General features: G+C 38.4%; 1 protein-coding gene, 2 long non-coding RNA genes and 1 other non-coding gene across 9 annotated transcripts in view; 3 read left to right on the plus strand and 1 right to left on the minus strand.

Moving 5' to 3' along the window:
- Positions 1–1,721: 1,721 nt before the first annotated feature.
- Positions 1,722–12,725, minus strand: IRX4 (iroquois homeobox 4). 3 transcript variants are annotated; one of them, XM_075125483.1, is made up of 7 exons: positions 12,603–12,725; positions 10,687–10,814; positions 7,184–7,342; positions 6,190–6,441; positions 5,040–5,146; positions 3,236–3,549; positions 1,722–2,946 (listed from the first exon to the last, which is right to left on the minus strand). In XM_075125483.1, the coding sequence occupies exons 3-7, from the start codon at positions 7,226–7,228 to the stop codon at positions 2,219–2,221; spliced, it is 1,446 nt and encodes a 481-aa protein (XP_074981584.1). In that variant the 5' UTR covers positions 7,229–7,342; positions 10,687–10,814; positions 12,603–12,725; the 3' UTR covers positions 1,722–2,218. The 3 variants fall into 3 exon arrangements, with proteins under 3 accessions (XP_074981584.1, XP_074981585.1, XP_048695438.2); XM_075125484.1 differs by lacking the exon at positions 10,687–10,814 and having other exon boundaries at positions 7,184–7,249; positions 12,603–12,692; XM_048839481.2 differs by lacking the exon at positions 10,687–10,814 and having other exon boundaries at positions 12,603–12,691.
- Positions 4,773–10,124, plus strand: LOC125631967 (uncharacterized). 2 transcript variants are annotated; one of them, XR_007355119.2, is made up of 3 exons: positions 4,773–4,852; positions 8,868–9,004; positions 9,546–10,124. It is a non-coding gene; the product is annotated as an uncharacterized LOC125631967 (long non-coding RNA). The 2 variants fall into 2 exon arrangements; XR_007355120.2 differs by having other exon boundaries at positions 4,816–4,888.
- Positions 12,726–12,833: 108 nt separating the features above from the next.
- Positions 12,834–22,043, plus strand: part of LOC142071121 (uncharacterized) — a 79,569-nt gene continuing 70,359 nt past the window's right edge. For 2 of the 3 annotated variants that reach the window (XR_012667104.1, XR_012667103.1), the window contains exon 1: positions 16,668–16,787. This is a non-coding gene — a long non-coding RNA (uncharacterized LOC142071121). Of the gene's footprint in view, positions 12,985–16,667; positions 16,788–22,043 lie in introns of those variants that run through there. The other variant, XR_012667105.1, reaches the window with a different exon arrangement.
- Positions 21,597–21,712, plus strand: LOC125633093 (U5 spliceosomal RNA). Its single transcript, XR_007355481.1, has one exon. It is a non-coding gene; the product is annotated as a U5 spliceosomal RNA (small nuclear RNA).

The following is a 22,043-nucleotide window of genomic DNA, read 5'->3' on the forward strand; positions in this document are numbered from 1 at the left end:
TTTAAGACGTGGCTTTCTGTAAAGCCTCCCCCTGCCACCGAGATCTCTGGGTGCAGAGCCTTTAGAAATTGAGGGGTTTACTGTCAAAATGAAAATTTCACTTCAAATTATCTTGGCTGATGCACGTTTTCCAGGCCGGGGGCTCCTGTCTCAGCCTTTTGACAGCCAGATCAGCAGCGAGGTTCAGTGATCTCGATAATATCATCCAAGAGAGCGAAAGTCAATACAATGACAGGGAATATGACTGGATACAATCCAATTACAGCTGCTTTCAGAGAGGGGAAGGGTTTGTTCTACTCCCCACACCCAGATTCCTTTATTCAATTGCTGCACTAACCGGTCTCACTCTAAAGTTTGCGGGCTAGTGTGTTTTATATTTTAACTACTGTAGTTGCTGTCTCGAGATTTCTTTACAAACTCCTGGGGGTAGCGCTCCTTTTCATTTCTGGTCTTTGTTTTATTTTGCGGGGGAGGAAGTATGGGGAAGGATGCAGGGTTTTTTTCATGTTCCTACTTCAGTCCCATTATGAGCGTTTAACTCTTGCCCACACCAGTAGATAGGGCTGCTCTGGATTGTAAACTGGTATTTTAAGAAGATTATTTTTCTTATTTCTGTCAGGTTTGGCTTATCGTTTCTTTATTTTCCCCGGCCTGAGGAACAGAAAGTTTGTTTCTACTCCGCGATTGAAAGGGAAATGTTTAAAACGCTTGTTATTTAACTGGTAAATTGGCAGCGAGACCTCCTGAAGCACACGGAGAACGAGCTTTTTCTCTTGGCTGCACTCTATTTAATGTCAAAACGGTAAAGCATCTGTCCTGAAGTGCTGAAATATTCATGGAGAATCAACGATTCTTCATACTATCAGAGAAGCTTGAAGCTAAAACGGTTCTTTAAAATATCAAATTTTCCATGTGAATCAATTGCTTCGCACTCATAAAAAGAGACTCCCCTGCCACAACGGCAAACACTGGGTCCCGGGGTGATTTTCCCCAGCCTACTCTCCAAGATCCCACCTCCCCCTTCTCAGGTTTATGCGGCGTACACTGTCTACCCTTAGTGGGCAGCTGGAGTCTACTTTTTTCTCTTCTTCTATTTTCTCCCCCTTTATTTCAGCAAATCTAGAGCACAACTACACTTCTCTCTCCTTTCATATCTATCTATCTATCTATTTATCTAATATTGTTTTAAAGTATGAACATTTAACTCCTGTTATTGTTTTTCTTTCCCCCCTCCTTTCTCGGGTGACAACTGTCAAACTCAACAAATGTAATGATGGATGGCCCTGTGTTTCTCTAGCAGAGAAGGGCTCTTGAGACTGGACATCCATATTCCAGTGTAACACACAGTATTCATTAACACGGCGTTCTTTAACAGAGTACAACCAGGTAAATGTAGTGTTGTACTTAAAAGCATAACAATAACTATCTGTTTAAAGGCGAAATCTTAGACCGTTATTTGCTCAAGGATCTCCGAGTTTAGAACCTCCTGGATTCCTTTACATACACAGAAAGAGAAAAAAATAAGGCCCAATAAAAAAGTATCAATATTTATGATTTAAATAAATTTGTTTGCAGTTATGCTAATGATTTATTGACATTTTCATGAACTTTTTCTAGTATTAATGCAATCATCTTGACATTACTTTAAATTACTAGAACATCTATGAACACATTCTAAAACTGGAACATATTTATTTTGTAATGCAAAACGCCACCACTAATTTTTACTTCTGAAACAGACAATTTATTGGAGTGAACATACTTTTTAAACATGTTTGTCAAGGTAAATTTGTGCAATAGTGTAAACTTGGTATAAGTGCCGTTTGTGAATTATATGATAACAATGAAATCAGAAGGAAAAAATCTGAAAAGTCTTTATAACTAATATTGGCATGCCTTAAATTAAATATCTGAATTTAAATTTCTCATTTGTAAACTTTTGGATGTAAACTTTTAAGTACACCTACACTATAGTACGTGCTTTTAGACATGGAGTTAAATTATTTTTACGACATTGATCCCTTAAAGTCGCTGCCAACAGAAATTCTTCAAAACAGCAATGAGTAAAGTCTGCCCGTTTAATTAAGCAAACTGAACGTTAAATCGTTATCTTTGTTATTTTTAAAAAAATTATATTTAAATTTAAATTCTTCCAAATCTCTTTTCAGTGTATCCCACTCTTCAGGTGTTAGAAAGTTCTTTGCCACTTGGGATGTTGTTAAGAACAAAACATTTTGCTTCCTGATTTGGGAAATGCAAGAAATTCTTTATTTGAGTCCTGGTGGGATAAGTTTGACAGTTGGCCTTTGAGCACGTTAGTACTGTTCCCAATTGAGCGTCCTAAAGATCCCGTTTCCAGAATAGCCCCTTTGGTGGTAGCCCAGGAAACTGTTGTGTTGCTCAAAGCTTGGTTCAAAGTACTGTGTCTGAATATGGGGTCATGAAACACCCCATCCACCCAGTTCCTGAGATTGGTGACTGGGGAATCCTGATGTCTGTCAATGACACTAACAGGAGCAGAAACTGCAACGGAGGAGGAGACTCCTTGGCGTTTCAGCATGCAGGAAGGATACTCAGTTTGGTTTAGAGAAGTGGCAGTGTGAGCTAAGGACCAAATCCTGGGTTTTGTCTCCAATATTTGTTGCCCCTGCTGAAAACACATTTTGGACTCACAGCTTCTCTGTCTTACATTGGTTAAGTCTTGCTCACATTCGTCCACCACATTCTTGAGACAGTTTTTAGCCCTCTCCAGGTCTTCTTCAATGGTGGCCGCCGGGATCGGCTTCTTTAGAGAAGGCTCCTTGCAATGATTAGTAGCACTTATCTGGTTGCTCTCCAGGTGCTGGAAGGGCTGTTTCAATTCGCATTCTGAGCTCTCCGACTCAATGGGGTCAAAGTCATCCAAATCACTCAGTTCCAGCTCTTTTTCTTCTTTGCTAGTGGCCTCTGCAGGAATGGGAAAACAGTAAACCATACGGAATAAATAGCACCGCAGTGCTTCTTTAAAGTAATAGCATCTCTAAAGATCCGAAGTACTGTTTAAAAGGGTGTTCCTAATAAAGACTACAACTGCAATTCTGTAGGTATGTTTCTAGGCTATGTGCAATTCATAAGTATATCCTACCCACTCATGCAACAACATTCATGATAAAAACAGTCAAAGGGGAAACTGAAAACTGATCTGGCTACTCTAGAATTCTGCTTGTTAATTGTAAATGTATATATAATAAGATACCATCGTTTTTCTCGTTCTTCATATTGTCTTCCTGTGACTCTTCCTCCTCTTCCTCTTCGTAGGATCTCTTCTCATCGGAACACTTGTTCCTTGGAGGCCAGGTCATCTTGTTCTCCTTTTTCAGCCTCCTCCTGGCATTGGCGAACCAGGTGGAGACCTGGGTGAGGGTCATTTTGGTGATGATGGCCAGCATGATCTTCTCGCCCTTGGTGGGGTAGGGGTTCTTCCTGTGCTCCTGCAGCCAGGCCTTCAGCGTACTGGTGGTTTCACGAGTAGCGTTTTTTCTTCGGGTGCCTCCGTCCATGGTGCCATATCTGTAGTCCACAAGACATAAATCACACCATATGAAGATCATGTCAAAGATACAGCGAGGTGGTCTTTGGGCACCTGATCCAAAGCCCACTGAAGCCAAAAGAAAGATACATGGGGCTTGGATCAGGTCCTAGGAGAGACCATTAGTGGTACCTTCTTCTAGCACTAATCAGTGTCGGAAGAATACTGTATCAAAACCTAAGGGGCCATAAAAGGCTTTTAGTAATGATTTACCCCAACAATTCAATAGTAAGAAAGAAGCAATGATAACATACCATTTTAAAATGAGGAGTACTGGGCATACGGAATGTTTTAATTCAATTATACAATAACCTTTGAAGAACAAATAGAAAAGAAAATGTCTGTTTTTATTCAGGTAAATTGCAAAGTCCATTTTAACAACTTGTGTGACAGAAACATCTTAGAAACGCACAGACCTGCACACAAAAGTTCTGCTTTTCAGCTGTTTGATAAATCCTGCTCAAATAAAATACATTTAAGTGACCTCAGGGTGTAACTGTTAACAGAAATATATTTCCTCCTTATTCCTTTTATTAGTAATCTCTCCTACCCTTTTGTTCCTGAAATTGTAAAAACGTGACGCAGAAGACACTGGACTGCACCTGAATATTTAATGCACATCATCCAGGAAAGGTCATCGGCACCCAGTGGGCTTAAAAGGTTGAGATGGTTTAAGTGGTTTTGTGCTGTTTTAAAACTAATAAACATACCGAAGATAAAAGGGCTGTTCAATTTAACGCACTATAGGAAAAGCTAATTAATACAAAAAAAAATTGACTAGTGGAAAGTATAGCTCCTTGAAAAGTAAAGGACCAGGTGCTGGGTTGGGAGAACAATGTGTTTAAACATATACTTAGAAAAAGTTTCTATAGAATATGATGAGAGAACCAAGATAAATTGGTATGATCTCTTCAAGTACTGCCAAGGCATATAGGCCTCATTAGTTGAGTTTTTCAAAGCTACTCCCATTTGTTAAAACATTCAGTTTACTACGGTAGAATAATGAAATGGATTGAATTACAAGCAGGAAAGGGGGACGTAGTGTATTTGATACATAGTTTGCTAAAGTCAGAAGTCATTCACAGGGTTACTCATGTAGCCCTGCAACACTGCTCAGTGCTGACAAACACAAATGTGTGGCTATTTAGCCAGTCCCTCTCTCTCTCCACCGCCCCTCCCCTCCATGTTTAATTTAGAGACTAAGAGTCAACATTCAGAATAAAGCTTTGGTTTTTACTACACTGTTTAAGCAGCCTGCCCAGTAGGTCCCTCTTCAGTCTCCAGGTAATGTACAAATGTAAGGTTTGTCAAAGGACAAAGGTAGGCTTCCATTTTGTCTAATTATTTATATATCTGTCTTACCTTGATTAATAATTCCTTGTTAAACGGGCACAGTGTTTCACTGTTTAAAATGTCTCCTGCTTAGGAAAAATCACTCTTCGTTACATGTGTTTAATTGTTTGTTTCTTACCTGTCATATTGATACTGACTGAGTGTGTGATCGTAGGGATAGTAGGCAGCCGCCTGGGTAATGCCCGCATGCGCAGATCCAGTCCCATCCTTCGCGTCGAAACTGTTCTGTAACACAAAATCGAGTGTGTCCTTTCACCAATTCCCACTCCCAGTCCCGTCGCCCAGTCTCTCTCCTTAGAAGTAGTTAAGGGAAGTGAATTGACTTGTTACATTTGACCATAAATGTAACACAAATGTTACAATGCTGCTATGGAATATATTGTTTTCCACAGCAGTTTGGTTCCAAAACAATTGCCTCGTATTTGACTATAATTAACCTGTTTCCCTTCTTCTTAACAAGTATTCTCCTAACCGAAATAACTAAGAAAAGCTTAATTCATAGTTTCTTTCTCTACAGAACCGAGAGCAGATTTCATTTATTAACATTATAAAACAATGACCTAGAAAGTGACAACAAGCGTTTAAACTTTTAATGACATCTTGGCTATTCACAACTATTTCCTTTAATTAATCAGAAATACAATATGCAAAGGAAATGAAAGATGAATGGCAACTTACTGCTGTGGTCTTACAGTAAGATATTTTGGCTGAGGCAAAGGTCTAGAATTTCAGCAGTCAGTGAAATCAATACACACATTAACCCATGCTATAATGATGCCAAAGAAAAAGCTCATTCCAAGGTATATCGATTGTTCTGCACCTCTGTATATGCAACTTTGAACTACCAACCTATCTATATCGTTCATTCTAGTGTCGTTCATCAGATTCACAGAACTGTCTTTTAACTGTAGTATCATGTAACTGTTAAGCATACTTTAATATTAGAGAGAGTTAAAAGGCAGAGCTATGCGTCGATAGTCAGAAAACAGGCTTACGTAAAGAACTACATGTATTTAGATATTTAGTAGAACTACTTAAACTGCTCTCTGTCCTGAAAACATGACTGACTTAGTATAGCAATCTAAACATAACAGCACGTGAATTTTAGTCTTAGTGAACAGTTCCAATTCAGAAGAGAGGGGAGAGCACAGATTTCCTCTGGGGACTCTAACACGCAAGCCAAGAAGCGAGAAGATATGTTTTCGTTAATCTTTTGAGCTGGGATTTGTTTTACTAATGAGTGACAAGAAGATTCTAGGATTGCTTACCAAAGAATAGAAGGCAGAAGCTTCAGTACCATAGGTAACATAGTTTCCATAGCCCTGGGTACTTGTGTAAGGATTTCCATAGACTCCTAAGGCAGCTGCAGAATTGAGCTCATGTCTGGCTGTGGCTAACAGCCTGCTTTCGTATACAGGACAATAGACTGGGGTCTGAGCCGGGGCTGCAGCGCCTGAATCTGTCAGAGTCCTGCCACTAGACTCACAGCAAGTTGTCAGAGAATTGGTGGTCATCAGGAACTAAGGGAAAAGAGGAAAACTTTTTAAAACCTGCAGCTAAATTTTCACATTTGTTTCCTTTCAAGGCAGAGGAAATGAAGGTTTCGGGAAATGTACAGATTAGATATTTTATCAATTAAAAAAGGAAGACAAAACTCTAAGCGTTTAATGAAAATCTCTACAAAGGGGCGGCTACGTCAGGTTTACAGGCTGCTTACATTAAATGCTTTTAAAAGTAACTTTTAAAATGGATTGTACAAAGTGTTGATATCATTTGTCTTCACTTGCAGCACAATGCTCCCCATCTGCGTTTTTAAACCTTTTTTTTCTAAATCACTCATGCATATTTATTTTGACTGCAGATTTGTAACAGCCCTACATACATCTATTATTAACCTGCGGGTTTCAAATATCCCATTATGTTTCTACAATAGATATTTCAGTAATTTCCCTTTTAAGTGTGTAAATAGTAAACCTAATCCGGAAGATAAAATATTATTCCTGGAGTGTTTCCATGCCCCTTCTCTTTTCCTCTCGCCTTCTCCGCCCCTCCAGTCTCCCCATAACACCCTAAATATTGTATGCTCCTTTCATTTTACAAATATGCCCACAAACTTAAATATCATATAAACAGACTGAGTGCTTAACCAATTTCACGCTTTCACATACTATAAGGGAACACTGCAGCTTTTATCACTGAACGGTAGAAATCAATAATGACTGAAATTCAATCAATTAACGTTTGCGGACAATAGAGTCTTACCTGGGGTGCAGAAGAGTAAGGGTATCCAAACTGAGGATATGACATGGTACAGAGGATCCCAGTTATCTAGAAACAAGAAGAGACGTCTGATCTGCACGCTATTGCAGCCTTGCTCTGCTCTGTTGTACCAATTGATTGGTAACCACAGGTTCCTAGATGCTTATAGGACGAAGCAGAATACCATATTTAATTTACCTACATGAATCTTAAACTTTTTTTAACTGAAAAACATGTATGATGAAAGTAGCATCTTTTCTACAGCTGCAAACTAGAAGTAATTTCTACAAGTGGACTCAGAGATTGACAAACGTGGCGACAGAAATAAATATTTTGCACACACGAAAAAAAAGAAAGAAAAGAAAAGTAGTTTAAACAGGTCAACTCAGACACGCGTTTTATAAGCAGCAGAGACTCTGACTCAATTTGACCAGTCTGCAAATTTAACATTCATTTTTGGTAGGTTTGAGTTTATGTTAAGAACATACAAAGCAGAGTTTGGAGAGCACTCAAACATCAGATACTTGAGTTTATAGCATTTTAATATGGTTCTGTAGGACGACTATGAATGGTTTTGATCTCAAGAATCAATATTACACCAACTAAGATTCTTCCCCTTCGTCGCTGAAGGATGGCAAACTCTTTTAATTAGAAATTAATTAATGAGCAGCTGCTTCTTCCCACCCCACCACAATAATTAGTCTCAATTACAAACGAGACATATGAAGAGACACACGAGTGAGTCTTCATTTAAGATTTAATCAACAGTTAAAATTAGCAGTAACACTGACAATAAACCACATGGCATGCATTTTTGTTTTCTTTGCATCCTTTAGTCCAGATGTGTGATTAAATTTAAAAACACTATAAATATACGTTCCAGGCAATGACAGAAGACATGGGTGTTCACCTCGAAGAGTTTGACCTCAGTATCAATATTTGTAATTTTTTTTAGAAAAGTCAACTTTTTACCTTCTTTAGGGCTCGATCCTGCTATATTCATGCATTGAAGTGAATGGGGCAGTAAGGTGCTGAGAGAATGCAGGATCGGATTCGGACAATGCTAGTTTAAGTTGTTGGATGGCGAATTTATCAAAGAACCGTTTGTCGCTATAGGTTACAAAAATTATTTAAAAATTATAGTCAGCAGCTTTTTACCCGATATTCTGGGAAAACTCACACTCATAGCACTCCTGATATCACCTCAACTCTGCCCTTTGAGATTAGTTACTAAAATAGCTTTCTTCAGTGTCTTGGACTCTGTTTGAAGCGTAGCATTCCCCCGTCAGAGGCGGGTGACCTAGAGGATATAACTTAAACGTTATTGTTTGTGTGAACATGGCAGGTCAAACAATTTTACAAATCAAGGGCCTATTCCTATCCCCTCTGAAGCCAATGGCAAAACTCCCATTGATTTCAATGGCATCAGGATCAGTCCCGTCATTATTTTCAAGCGCTTTGAGACTGTATTTCGTTCATCTCAGTAGCTCCCCCACTATGGATCTGGAGCAGAAAGAGTCTGTTTATACATGAGAAGTATTTTAAATCGCCCTATGGAGCCAAATCCCGCAGTTTCGCTCCTGAGATTATACTCCCGTTTGATTTAGTTGGCGTGTTGCTTGAGTAGGGATTAAAGGCCCAATTCCATGTGGGGCTGACCATCCCCAACTCTCTCTGATTTCGGTAGGAACTGGGGCGCCTTCAGCACCGGACTCCGGGTACCTGGACTGCAGGAGCTGCTCAGAACAGAAAGGCGAAAGGCAGAACCATTTTACCCGCTCTGTGCAGCAGTTTCTGACACCGCCCTACAGTTCTAATAATCCGGTTTGTGAAACTTTATTGTTGGAAGCCCATGCAGAAGAGAGTTGTTTACTTTTGACATACTCCTGTCATGGTAAATAAACAGGGGGAAGTAATCTCCTTTCAAAGAATACCGAATCCCCATGATCTGTACAAACTCCTCGATTTACCCAGGCTACCAGTTCCCTCCTTTTTGTGGGGTATAACGGCATCGCAAAGCAGCATTGGGAGTCACCCTGTCGTCACCATAGGCTTTCCTCTCTAAGGAAGTGACCTCTGCTGTGGCTGTAGTAATTGTCAATAATTTATAGGGAGTAAATTGCTAAAACTAAGGATCCAAAGAACAACAAGCTGCCAGTGTAATGTGGCAGCAAGTTAGCCAGGCATCCGTGAGCCTTTTGGAGGAACTAGAGAACAGCTCGTTGCGCTGGAGCCGTGGCTGATGGTGCAGTGGCGTGCTGCTCCATGGTGTGCAGACTTGCTCGGAGAGATTCCTGGGTTCAGACATGTGAATAGCCCCAGGGTCACACTCTAATTAATGATGATGTTCTCTTCTTCTCCCCAGCTGGAAGACTGCCTCCCAGAAACGAATCTGCCCACTCTGACAGCTCGATTGAGGGTGATTGATGACTATCTGGAGACCACAGTACACATAATACAATATCTGCTGCGTAATTACTTTAATTTACAGATGAAAATACTAGTTGTAGGATTGGGTTAGACTATAACAAGCGGTGTCCTACGGCATCTTAAATAGTTCCCCCAAAACAAATAGATACAGTAAATGCAAATTATTCAGACAGTTTAGTGTCTGTAGCCGGGAGAAATGCTTAAAAAACAGCAGTCAAATGACATTAATACTTGTTTTTGAATTCCGTATTGATTTCTTGAGAGAGTGTGTTTATTCTTTTCTCACCTGCGATGCTAATATCACCTTCTTTCTATGAATAATAATAAACTAGCCAGTGGGGCTTATGCTACAATGAAACTCTTACTTATTCTTTCCAGTTACTCAGCGTTTCCAGAACAGAATGGTACTTTTAGTTATTCATTATTACAGATAACACAATGTATAACCTTATAGAGGATTTTGTGAAAAAATAATTGAAAAAATCCGCGAATGTATAAAAATGATCTTCCTTAAGAGATTTGCCCTGTCTTTTGCTTACATAAACCCTGGAATATTACGCATTGGTGCTGGGGAGGAAAACAGCTGCACTTATCTCAAGAGGGGCTCTGTGCAAAGCACTGTAATTAGCTGATAGAGCTGGAGAACTGTTTTGAGAAGCTGTAGCACAATCGCAGAGTTTCTCAAACTGCATGTCTTGTCTTTTTCTTTTGATACTACTGGAGACGTCAGCCCAGCAGTGTCACCCACAACACAGCAGGATTGATATTTAGATGAGTCGATTAATCTTTACAGTACAAGAGCAGATTCAACATTTATATTCCTTGTCTGTTTATATATCTACAATTGTCTTTCACCACCCAGTCCCAGGCAAATGCACTGATACCCGTTTTTTTGCACTGAAGGCTCCCTTATTAATCACTGCAATACTTTGTAATTTTTTCTAGTCTGCCTGTTATATTACTTTACCCTAACTCAGCATTACACTAGTACCAATCGGTATTCCCAAGAAAACTGTCTTTAACATTTTTTAATAATCAACATCATAAAACGGACAGTTTATAAAAACTGGCATTACCTTGTCACAAAGTGTTGCTCTTTTGTCACTTACAGTCTACAGATAATGGTTCTTTGTTGATGAGAAACTCAACGAAGTTATATTTCATCATGAATTTCTAGTGCCAGAGCACAAACGTGCAATAAGTCCTGCAATGATTTAAAATCTTTGTGGCTCTTGCACATGAACAACATAACACTGTTCAAATCCAAGTAAAGACGATTAATGTTGTGGGCTATATCCTCAAGCATTTGGAAAATGCAAGCATTTGGTATGTAATAAAAAATTATTCTTGCAAAGCCCTTTTCTTGTACAAAAAGAGTTAACAGCATTTGAGCAAAATAACCAACCGGAGCTATTTGCTAAGTTAAAGAAAGTAAAACCGTCTAAATCAACATGAAGTGCTGCAGAGTTTCCCAAGATAAAAAAGTGCAGACACAAACATATGTTTGAGAGCCAAAGCCTAATGAAGTATGTCTTAAAGGGTTACTACAAACTGGTTGATTTTTCTTCTTCTCAAAGAAACTGGAGCCAATGTTCAGACAAGTTTTATTATGAAAACATGAAACAAGAAGGAAACATCGTGGTACTTGAACAGGCCACAGCAGGTAAAACAGGGAAGCTCTTCTAAGGCTAAGGCTTTGATGGATGTCTTCAGGGACACGATCTAACCGCCGTTATACAGCTACAGTTTCACTGGATATATGCCCATTTCCTTCTGTTCTGGAGGAGTCATTGCCCCGCCATTAAATATTTCAGGGCGATGGTATATACTTATGGGCTAAATAGACGTTAATAAGATCTTTCGGTCGCGTTTGCTTTGTTTTCAAGTTAAAGATTTAAACAACCTTGACTCACTGTCTGACAAAGGTTGTGAAGCTCTACGTGTTGCCCATTTGGGATCTGACATGAAACTGAGGGCAGCCTGCAACATTTTCAAGTGAATTAGCTCCCACAAAGTCGGTATTGACATTAAATAGGTAGACTTTGTAAAAAGTGTATCTGAAGTGTAATTACATATACTGCAGTCTAAATCAAGGGACAGTGAGTTTTTCATATCTCTTGTACATACATATCTATAAGCCCTCACTATGATCTGTGATTTCTAGAGTTATGATGACATACACAGTGATTGCCTAAAAGGGCATCTCTAATATTAATTTACCCAGATTACAAGTACATGTAAAACCAGTTGCTTAAACGTATCCACTTGGAACACTTTTATTTATAGTCTTTACTTAAATCCTCTTGACAATCTAGATCAATGGAAGAAGGATCACATTCTCACACTAGTCTTTGTATTTATTAACTTTTAACACTTAAGAACTCGAGCCAAGATACACACACGCACGTTTTCAGCATCCAGGAGCAGCTGAAGCGGAACATAAGCACTCGCTGAACGGCTGGACAGACTCTATTGTACAATAACATTTCTATGCTCTGTAGATTGCGCAAAGACTACAGCCACTATTGCATTAGCAAAGCGAAGATCACACAAGATTTTTCTTTTCATTTTCCAAAGTGCCTCAGGTTCCTAGGCATTCAAACGCTCCCTTCTTTCCCTCTTCGAGCTGCTGGCAATGAACAGCTTTACAATACTTCAATGTGCAGATAAAACTTTCTCACTGCAAGATCAAATTGGATTCCTTTCAAAGTTTGACCTTAAATCCCGAAATTTTAACTCAGTGCCCTCCCTTAACATACACTAATATCCACACCCCTTTCCCAAGAAATAACATGCATACTAAATTATATTTGTACTCTGTCCTAGGTAAAGACTGCACAAAGCCAAATGATTTATCACAGGTAGTTTCTCTTCTGCCTAGCAGTTAGTTTTCAGCTGGCTTGCTGGTGAAGCAGACTCTGAGGGAAAAAAAGAAGAAGAAGAAGAAGAAGAAGAAAGCCCTATCATCAAAACAAGCAGAAGGTTTCTTTACCTGAGATCACGCCAGGCTTCGACTAAAATCTTCTAGCGAGAGCTTTTCCATTGCAGGGGATCTCGTCTCTTGTCTGCAGTGACTCACTTTGCAGAGAGCTATAGAGAACTAATGTAGACATTTCTCAGTGTATAATACCTGACTGGAGTGGAATAGTGCTTTCAGTCCCTAGGCGCCACAATCACTTCACTAACCCCCTGTACTAGAGTGACGTTCAAGTGAATAGCTTCACTGATCACACTCTTTCCTACTGATTAACACTTTCCAACACGACCAGACACTCAAGTTTCAACTTTTCCTTTGAAAACGGATCCAAGCATTCCTTGATTCCTCGAGTTATAAAAGCTGCTTATGGCGAGAGGGACACCATAATTAATAGCAGGTTAGTAAAATTAGTGCTGCCACTCCAAATGTTGTCCTTGTTGCAAACAATAATTGCATTGATTCTGAAAGGACACGAATGTCCTCCATTTAACCTAATGATCTGCAGGTTGTACACGCTGTAAGGCAACCATCTACCAGAGATTTGATTAGTTGAGCACACATCCAAACTATAGTTTATCTGTACAAGTAAAGATTGCAAGACGCTAAACTTACAGACACCTCTTTTTTAGTCTCCCTCTCTTTTGATGAGTTGGTCTTAAAGGGAATCGTTACCTGTGCAAGTAGGGAATGTGTGCCTGAACCTCTTCAGCTACTGGCCTTAATTTTTTCCATAATTGCTTGGTCAGTATTGTGGATCTCAGGTACTATGCACTGCAGCAATCCCCCAGCTACACATGGACGGTGAAAACCACCTTTCTTCTCCTCCTCTGTCCAGCTTGGATCCATAAAAGAAAGACAATGGTCAAATGCAGAACGTTTCAGTTCTGTAGTATCCTGCAATGACTCTCATCAGTTGAAAATCCTTGGCAGCCTTTTATTAGGGGCCCGATCCTGTTCCTATTGAAAGCAATGGCAAAACTCCCACTGATTTCAAGGGGAGCAGAATCGTAGCTGTGGTACCAAAGCTACGGAAGTTCAATCACCAGCAGATATAGAAAGGAAAGCTGTGTGCTCATCTAGTGTTTTCCTATTCTTGTTTGTCCTAACGTCTCCAGCGATGGGCAACAGCTTACTGGGATTCTGAGGAGAAGACCATTGGGGTGACCCATTAAAGTCGAGGTTATTCGACTGTGAACTTGCTACACACAAATAGGGCCAGGGTACTGCCAGTGGTCACCCGGTATCATGATGTTAAAATAACATGTAGGCTAATGACCTTTTACTATAGGATGGGGTGATCAACTATTGCTGCAGGGCAATCCCAAGGAAACTTAGCTGATATATATTGCAACTCTTCAGTGGCATACCGTATTCTACGTTTTACATCAGAACCGCGCTTTCTTTTCTTGGTTGTTCAATAGTGTAAGAACTCAAGACTGTCAGAAAGTTGTTCGTCTGGGGAGGATCAATATCATTTGTGTTTAAATATATAAGCTATAGCAGATGTCTCAATAGGGCAGAAGACGAGAAAAGGGCTTTAGCCTTAAGAAATAATATTCGAGTGTATCATACCAAATGATCTGAGAATGGGAGGGGCTGGGGATGAGAGTCTGAGAAAGGGGAGGGAAAGCCCACTTGTAATCTGATATCTTCATATAGTAATTACAGAACGTGAACACTAATATTAATATGCAACTCTGCATATCAACTTGTTTTTGCCGGAACTATGTCATGATAGTGTCATTTACATGTACCTATACTTACAAAGTTCAACACATATTGCACACGGTGGTGAAGTGGCATTTTAAGTTTGATGAAGGTTATAATAGAAAAGGGTCTTTTCAGATTATCTTTGCGAAAGCAGCTTCAAAGGCACATAAACCACCAAAATAAAGGGAATAAAGAAAAAAACCCACATTTTTCTCATCTGCACATAATGGACAGTTGTAAACACTGCCAGTCACATAGTGATCTTTTGCATTTTAAAACAAAGTAACTAAACCACCGCAACATAGTTCCTGATTTTCCTTCCCACTGTTAGCTTAATGTCAGAAAACATAATGTAAATATCTAATTTCAGAAAACATTACAGCATTACCCGGGGTATTGCTAGCATTCCTACCATTACCCGAAGAATTCTAGCCAAGTCCTTGTGTTTTAATCGAACACATAAAACACCTAAATCCAAAGGTGGGAGGCGCTTTCCCATTCACGTTCCCATTGAATGGAACGTGAGCAATACCTTTCTCATGTTCAATCACTTGTTTGGCTCCATTCTAGTTCCATGAGATGACATATCTGCTTATGCTAGGGGAGCACAGACCCTTACTTTGGCTGCCCCCTTTGATAATTTCCCTATAATAGGAGGAGTGCCTCGTTTTAATTTGACAAAGGAGGAGAGGTGGATGTGTGGTAGGAAGGTTTTGTTCTATCTGATAAAGCCATTGCCTGGAGCCTAAGTTTGTGCTAAGGAGCCTCTCCATTTCATTTTCTACTTTCCCTTTTCACTCTTCCGCTTTCTAAAAGTTTATCTTTTAATCCGTAGAGGTTACCTCTCCAAATAGCTCTCAAAGAAAAGCAACCTGTTTCAATATTTTATAAAGATGATTTGGTGGAATATTCAGTTATGTAAGCTCTAAGTGAGAAAATGTTCTTCCAAATAATATGGCACTCCCCCACCCTCCCTTCCGTCCAGGCTGATCCTGATCTTTTTGGACTGGACTGAGATGGACTTCATATTGCTGTCTGGATTCATAAACATAAAAGACAAGGAGAAAAGATCATGTTCCATTTGATCATGTTCCATTTGATCCAGCAACAAGAAACAGATGATTTTGTGGGATACAACCCTTTGATTATGAAAGATTATCCAGGTTCAAGGCTTTGGAGAAAGGTAAAACCCCATCAAGATCAGGACTAATATGAGATAGCTGAAAATTCCTTCCCAATTCTAAATGTGATGATTTGGAGCTAAATCTTGAATAGCAAAAGTCACTTTGGCTTGAGTGGGAGTTTTGCTTCCAGGAGGACTGCAGGACTGGGTCCTTCTGTAGTTCCCTACATACCTACAAGGATTGTACCTGCCACTATCAACCAAGAAAGAGAGATACTGTCCCCTTTCAGCACCCACATCCCATTACTTATTTCCCAAACTATCATTCTCCAACAGTTATTTCATTTTTGTGCTGGCAAAGCAGCTGGAACAGAATTTGATAAAATACTTCAGTTCCTCTAGGGCTGGGGTACCTGCTGCTTTGTCTTCCTCTCCACTTGACAGTTGATACAACAACCAGGTGAAGCTGGTAATTTCAGAAAGGGATCATTTACATTTATTAATGATTATTAACAATATCTTAGATTAGTAGAGCAACTTTACTTCAGAGGGATCAAAATAATAGATTTTTCATTATCTCAGTGATGGTAGAAGTGGGTGAGTAGATGGTAAAAGTGGGTGAAGGCCAATAATGTTCATATAGTTACATATTCATACATGACTGAAATACATCCATTTCTGTGGGGGACATTGTTACTTTTTAACCATGTGCAACACCATTGTACAACCCATTAATACAGGAAATAAAGCAGAATACTGTATGAAACTGAAACAGCAGTGGGAATTTATGTAAACCGGGTATAATGACCTGAATGGGAATTTGCTGAGGACATAGAGGACTTGTCTACTCTGGAGATACAGTATTTGCCACCAGTGTATCTACCAGCGTAGTTGCACCAGTGCAAACCTCTAGCATAGATGTGATGCACAGGAATCTTTTGTGACGTTTTTACCTTCCTTCCAAACTGGGGTTACCACCTTGCTGAACAGGTGCAAAATAGTGTACACTGGTACAAAGAATGTATTCAAGGCCTGACGCTAATACTCCTCTTTTGTGAAAAAGGATTCTTTAATTATTAAAAAATGTAATTAAAACTTTAGTTTTACATGTTATTAGAAAATCAGCAACTCCAACAGCACCAGACACAGAGTGAGGGACACCTACTGACTTGCCAAAGCCAGTTCTAGAAGCAGCACCCTGCATGTTCCCTTAAGGCATTCCTCTTGTGAGAGCTGATAAGATAAAGGTTAGTCTCTTACATTTTTCTGCCTTTACTTTACAGAATATTGAATCACATATAGACAAGGGCTAAAAACATACACCAGGCTCATAACTCATGCACAATATGAGGAACGCCCCAGAAACAGTGAGTTTAACCTTTACCTAATCAGAAAACAAATGAAATTGTTTAAATAGCTGGGATATTTGGGACAGTCAAACCAGATCATCTGGGATATATTAAGATGGTGAAATAAGCAATCAGGTTTTCACTATAACTGTTTTTAGTTCCCCTATGGTTTTGAAACACAGTTTTGCGCTCATCTCAAAATAGCAAAGTTGATCTTAATGTGCAAAGGGGACATTTCTTTTTCTTTCCTCACATGAAGCTCATGATGTGATGTTCAAAAGACTGAAATACATTAGAAAACCTTTAGGGGTTTCTGTGAAAAAAGGAAAGGCTATTCATTTGAACAATGATTCCAATGTGTGTATTTAAATATGCAATGTTTATCTAGTACTGACCTGCATTAGCCAAAATCCATAAAACCACACTTGTGTACAGAATTGTATAGTTAAAATGTAAAGCAAGAATTTTTAATTACTGGCAGGTCATTTTGAAGCTTTTATATTTATCAAAGATATATGTTTAAAAATAATTTGCTTCATGCAGGCAATAGTTCTTTTCTAAAGTCTATGTTAGACTGCTTTATTTGTATATCCATAGTGTTTAGAAGATCTTTATATCTAAGCGTAGATAATATTTATTGGAATTAGACAGTTTAAAGGCTTTCATGCTAAATTTTATGTATGAGTGGGTGGAGGGAATTGTGATCAGGCAGGGGAATAACATCATTCTATATGTGTAAAAACTCAATCATCTCAACACTTACTCATGTAACTGGGCAATGAGAGTGCTCAGCCTCATGACCAGGATACTTAGCTTCACAGAACCAGGATCATTGATTGTGATGGGAGTTTTGCCTCAATAAGGAGTGACAGCCATGTCCTACAAACCTTACTCATGTGGGTAGACCTACTGAAGTGGAGCCCTAAGTAAAGAGTACAGGAATAAGGTCCTTGATCAATGGGAAGATGCAATAAAACTAGGAGAAAAGAGGACTAGTAGCCTGATCCTACAAATCCTTTCTTGTGGGAGTAGTGCCATTGACTATGGTGCTCCTCACACAAGTAAAGACTTTTCACACAAAGGTTTGCAGGATAGAATCAATTGCCTTGTAAAACAGTGATACAATTAAAGCAACATTTATATTTTTCAGTTAGACTAGCTTTCAATAGGATGAACAATTTCTGCTAAATTATTCTAATTAGCTATTTTAATTCTTCCTGAAAGCTCTCAAACATTGCTTCAGAGGAATAATGTGTAAAACTGAAAATTATATTATGACACTGATTATAACTACAAAAAATAATCTGGGAAGTCAGGAATAATTTACCATAACAGGAAATTCATTATTGAATTGTTTAACGTAAAAGTTTAATTATGGTTGCATATAATTTTCACGTAAATATCATTGCGATCACTCTAAGAGGTTATTTATAAAAGTGTACCAAAACTCTGAAGCAGTCTGAAAAGATTTTTTTTTTTTTTTTGTTTTGCTTCCCAAGTCTCTCAAGTACACTATATGTTTTAACTTAAACCAAAGTATTGCCAAGGGCAGACAGGAGTTCCAACAGTGACCAGTATAATACTCAGTGCTTTTAATTACTGTAGCAATAAATCACACAGGAATGTCCTCCAGGAACGAAATGATTTTCTAAAAACATTTGAGAATATTTTTGAAATTCAATTAATTGAAGGCACCAGATAAAAGGTACATATTCTTAATGGCTATAAAGTAACCCTAAGGGATGTAACTGAGCTCCAAGCTTAACTTCAAAGTGTGACCGAAATACTTACTGTATTTCTTTAAAAGTATTCAGATCAATGAATCAGTTAAGATTACTTATACATTTACCAACCTTTTCATTTTCTTTTTGAATATGATAGAAAGAATTGGTCTGGTTTCCCAGGATACAAAAAAGCTGTTGAGACTTGTAAAGGAAATTGTAATTAAAGCCAGCCTTCAGTCAAAACTGGTATTATGAATTTTTAGTTGACACAAGATAAAGGCCAGCAAAACATAAAAGTGGTTTGATGAAACATACATTTACATGTTTGATACAAAAAATTAGCAGGTTTTGTATTTCAGGCTCTGGGGTGAAATCCTGGCCTTATTGAAGACAATGTGAGTTTTGCCATTAACTTCAATAGAGCCAGGATTTTATCCTGGTATTTTGCTTTTGTTTGAGCATCAGACTTATCAAGGAAAATGTTTTATTTTGAGCCATATTCTGTTTTGTTTACTCATGGGAGTAGTCATGTTGATTTCAATATGGACTTGATCATGCAAGGTGCTGAACAGCTCCTGAAGGCAATGGATACTATCAGCTCTTATGGTAATGGTTTGGTGGTATATGTATGGTAATGCTCAGCACCTTGCAGGATTAGGCCATAAGTGAATAAGGCATGCAGTATTGGGCCCATTGTTCATTAATGATAAGATATCATGGAAAGAAAGAATTGAAAACTGAAATTGCCTGAATGGAGAAGTGGTGCATATGGAGAGGGTAAAGCACTATAGTACACTTAGTGAAAAGTATTAACAAATGTGTAGTTGCTGATGGGATAACCCCAGCCAATTTTTTAAAAGATTAATCTATTCTGATCAATTCTTCTTTCTCCTCAGTATTCTCCTACATTAACTATGTTCCTACTTACACAAATATTTACACTGCATGAAATTGGGTGCTGGTTTTATAGACATTAGTTATTAATTGTTTCAGGTGACAAAGTTCAATATCTAATATGATTAAAAGAAATTATGTACTGTTAATACCAGTTCATAGAGAAAAATAATTAAAGATGCATTATTCGGTAGTGAAGGAAGTTTAGAAATAGCTGAACTTGAAATATGCACACATGCATGCACATGCACAAGACACAGAAAAAGATGCAAAATAGAAGAATAGGTATCCATTGCAGATGACAGAGCTAAATTCAGAATTCAAAACTGCAAAAATATTGGAGGAATAAGTGCATCTCTCTCTCCCTCTCTCATATCATTCAAAATTACAGACATAAAAAGTCCTAGAGCTACCTTGTATTCTTTCACACACTTTATAATCCTGTCTGGTTAGGGTAAATGTAGGGGTCAGTGAACATTGGGACAATTCTGTGGATTACAATTGCAGAATCACCTGTGCTAAGGAGTTCCCTGGTGGTCCACTCTGTAAATTCACATGTTATTTAATAAACATTAAAGTAAAGAACGAATACCACTAGGCCTTGTCAATTCAACTTCTGCTGTTCTTGTCATGAAACTCTTTTAATAAGAGATTACAAATTGTAGCAAAGAGTTTGATGAATTATTTTAAATGTAAAATATCTATAAGATCCAGAAAAACTAGTGTTCCCCCAAAATACTACATCTGTGGACTCAACCCAGATTAAGGTCAGTTCTACATACATAAAAGCACAGTAAATTGCATACATACAGCACAGTAAATTCCTGTTCGGGCCACCCACCGCTCCAAAGACAGGGGTCAGTAGCTCTAAAAAAAATCTTATTTTTATCAAGAACTTTGCAATCAGAAGAGCTTTTCTCTGGAGCAGTTAGCTTGAATATCTCAGCAGGGCTGTATGTTAAGAAGCCATTGGGTCTAACAAAGGAATACATAGATTTAGGGTTAGGTCACACCTCCACAAAGTTCTGAAAAGCTGTAGCATATACCCACACTTTTATTTTTTTTACCATTCTTTTTTTAAAATTGAAAAATGAATTGATTTAAAAATGACTCAGTTTTTAGCTGTGATGAAAAAGTTGAGTTGCTGGATTATAGAAGAAATGTAGTATAAAAGAAGTTATGTTATTGTATTGAGATTAAAGCTGTGTGAGCCTGGGCAATCTTGTCTGGGAAGCAAGATCACTTAAAAGAAAATTCAGACTAACACATTGTAATTTTATCTAAGGTATGATCAGTAAAAAAAAAATACTTGAAAGAGAAATTGTAGGGCTCACAAAAAGTCAATGTAGTCAAAATATTTATCCATAGTGTTTAGAAGATCTTTATATCTCATTGTAGATGTATAGGCTTTAGCTTTAGTCTATGCTAGGCTGCTTTATTTGTGTATCCATAGTGTTTAGATTTATGTAAATTTCCTGTACTGGTACCCAGTTTGTATGTAAGGAGGTCACTCTTGAATTCTATCAAGGGTCATTTGTGAGTTTTGCTAATTTATTTATTTTCTTTGTAACAAAAGTTTGTGCTAGCATTATGAGGCTATTCATTAGATTTGCAATGATGCAGATTCTATATAATCTATTAGTTTTTGTTTCCTCTATTATGTTTTAATCTTGTAAATAGTGTAAAATAAATGCTATGGGCAAAATCTGTAAAATTTGGTGCTCAGAAGTATGTTCCCAAATGCATATTTATACACCTAAATAACAATTGTTTTAGGTGCTTAAATAAGCATTTAGGAGATTAACTTTGGGTTTAGCAGGTTTTTTTTTTTAAAGGACTGGACATTTATACGGATAATGAAAATATCCAGAATAACCCCCCTTCTTCCAAAATCTAAGAGGGTATATAAACCCTCATGCTTCAAGGCACAAGGCAGCTTTTGACTGAGGGGGTTTGGAATAAATTGTATAATTACCTGCTTTAGATGTTGTCACAGTTTAAGGGTAACAGCACTTTTATTCCCCCTCCATGGTCCCTTGAGGGCACCCACTTGAGGTTTCCGGCTCCCTGCCATACACTCTCCTGAGTGGCCAACTGTGTCTCTCTCCCTGCTGCATGGGGTTTTAAGGCTGCAAAGCTCCCTGCCTTACACTGGGATATCCACAGGAAGCCAGTCTGCCTAAAGTCCAGATCCTATGCATTGCTCTTTATCTGAAGGCTTCTTTTCAGAGCATATAAATCTTTCACTTTTTACTAAAGATTTCTGTGGAGAGGAACATTTATAAGTTTCTGTCCCATTTTTCAAGGCTTTACTTTGGTGAGGAAATTAAAAAAACACACACACCCCCAGTGTATTGCTGGCAGTTACAAGTTACCACACAGCTCTTTCTAAGGAAGAACGTTTATACTTAAGATAAAAGCATTACAGATAAAACATATACAAACAATACAAGTTCCTATACACATACAAAAAGTTTACCAAACCCTCAGTCATATGGGGCCCTAGAAGACCAAAGTCTTTCCAACCCTTCTGCAAGGGTTGGGCCCCCCTTGGACATTAGGTCCTACCCATTTGCTGGATCAGAAAGAAGTCCCTGAGTCACTTTAAACCCAGTTTTTTTTTTAAAACAAAAGCCCTGTCTTTGTCTGTTCGTTT

This window comes from Caretta caretta, chromosome 2, assembly GCF_965140235.1.
Source record: "Caretta caretta isolate rCarCar2 chromosome 2, rCarCar1.hap1, whole genome shotgun sequence".
Classification (NCBI taxonomy): Eukaryota; Metazoa; Chordata; order Testudines; family Cheloniidae; genus Caretta; species Caretta caretta.

Coding starts and splice junctions, on each gene's coding strand:
- IRX4 (XM_075125483.1), bottom strand. CDS start 7,228: ATGTCATATCCTCAGTTTGGATACCCTTACTCTTCTGCACCCCAG. Junction 6,442..7,183: donor CTTACTCTTCTGCACCCCAG/GTAAGACTCTAT, acceptor CTTTTCCCTTAG/TTCCTGATGACCACCAATTC. Junction 2,947..3,235: donor GAAGAACGAGAAAAACGATG/GTATCTTATTAT, acceptor CCATTCCTGCAG/AGGCCACTAGCAAAGAAGAA.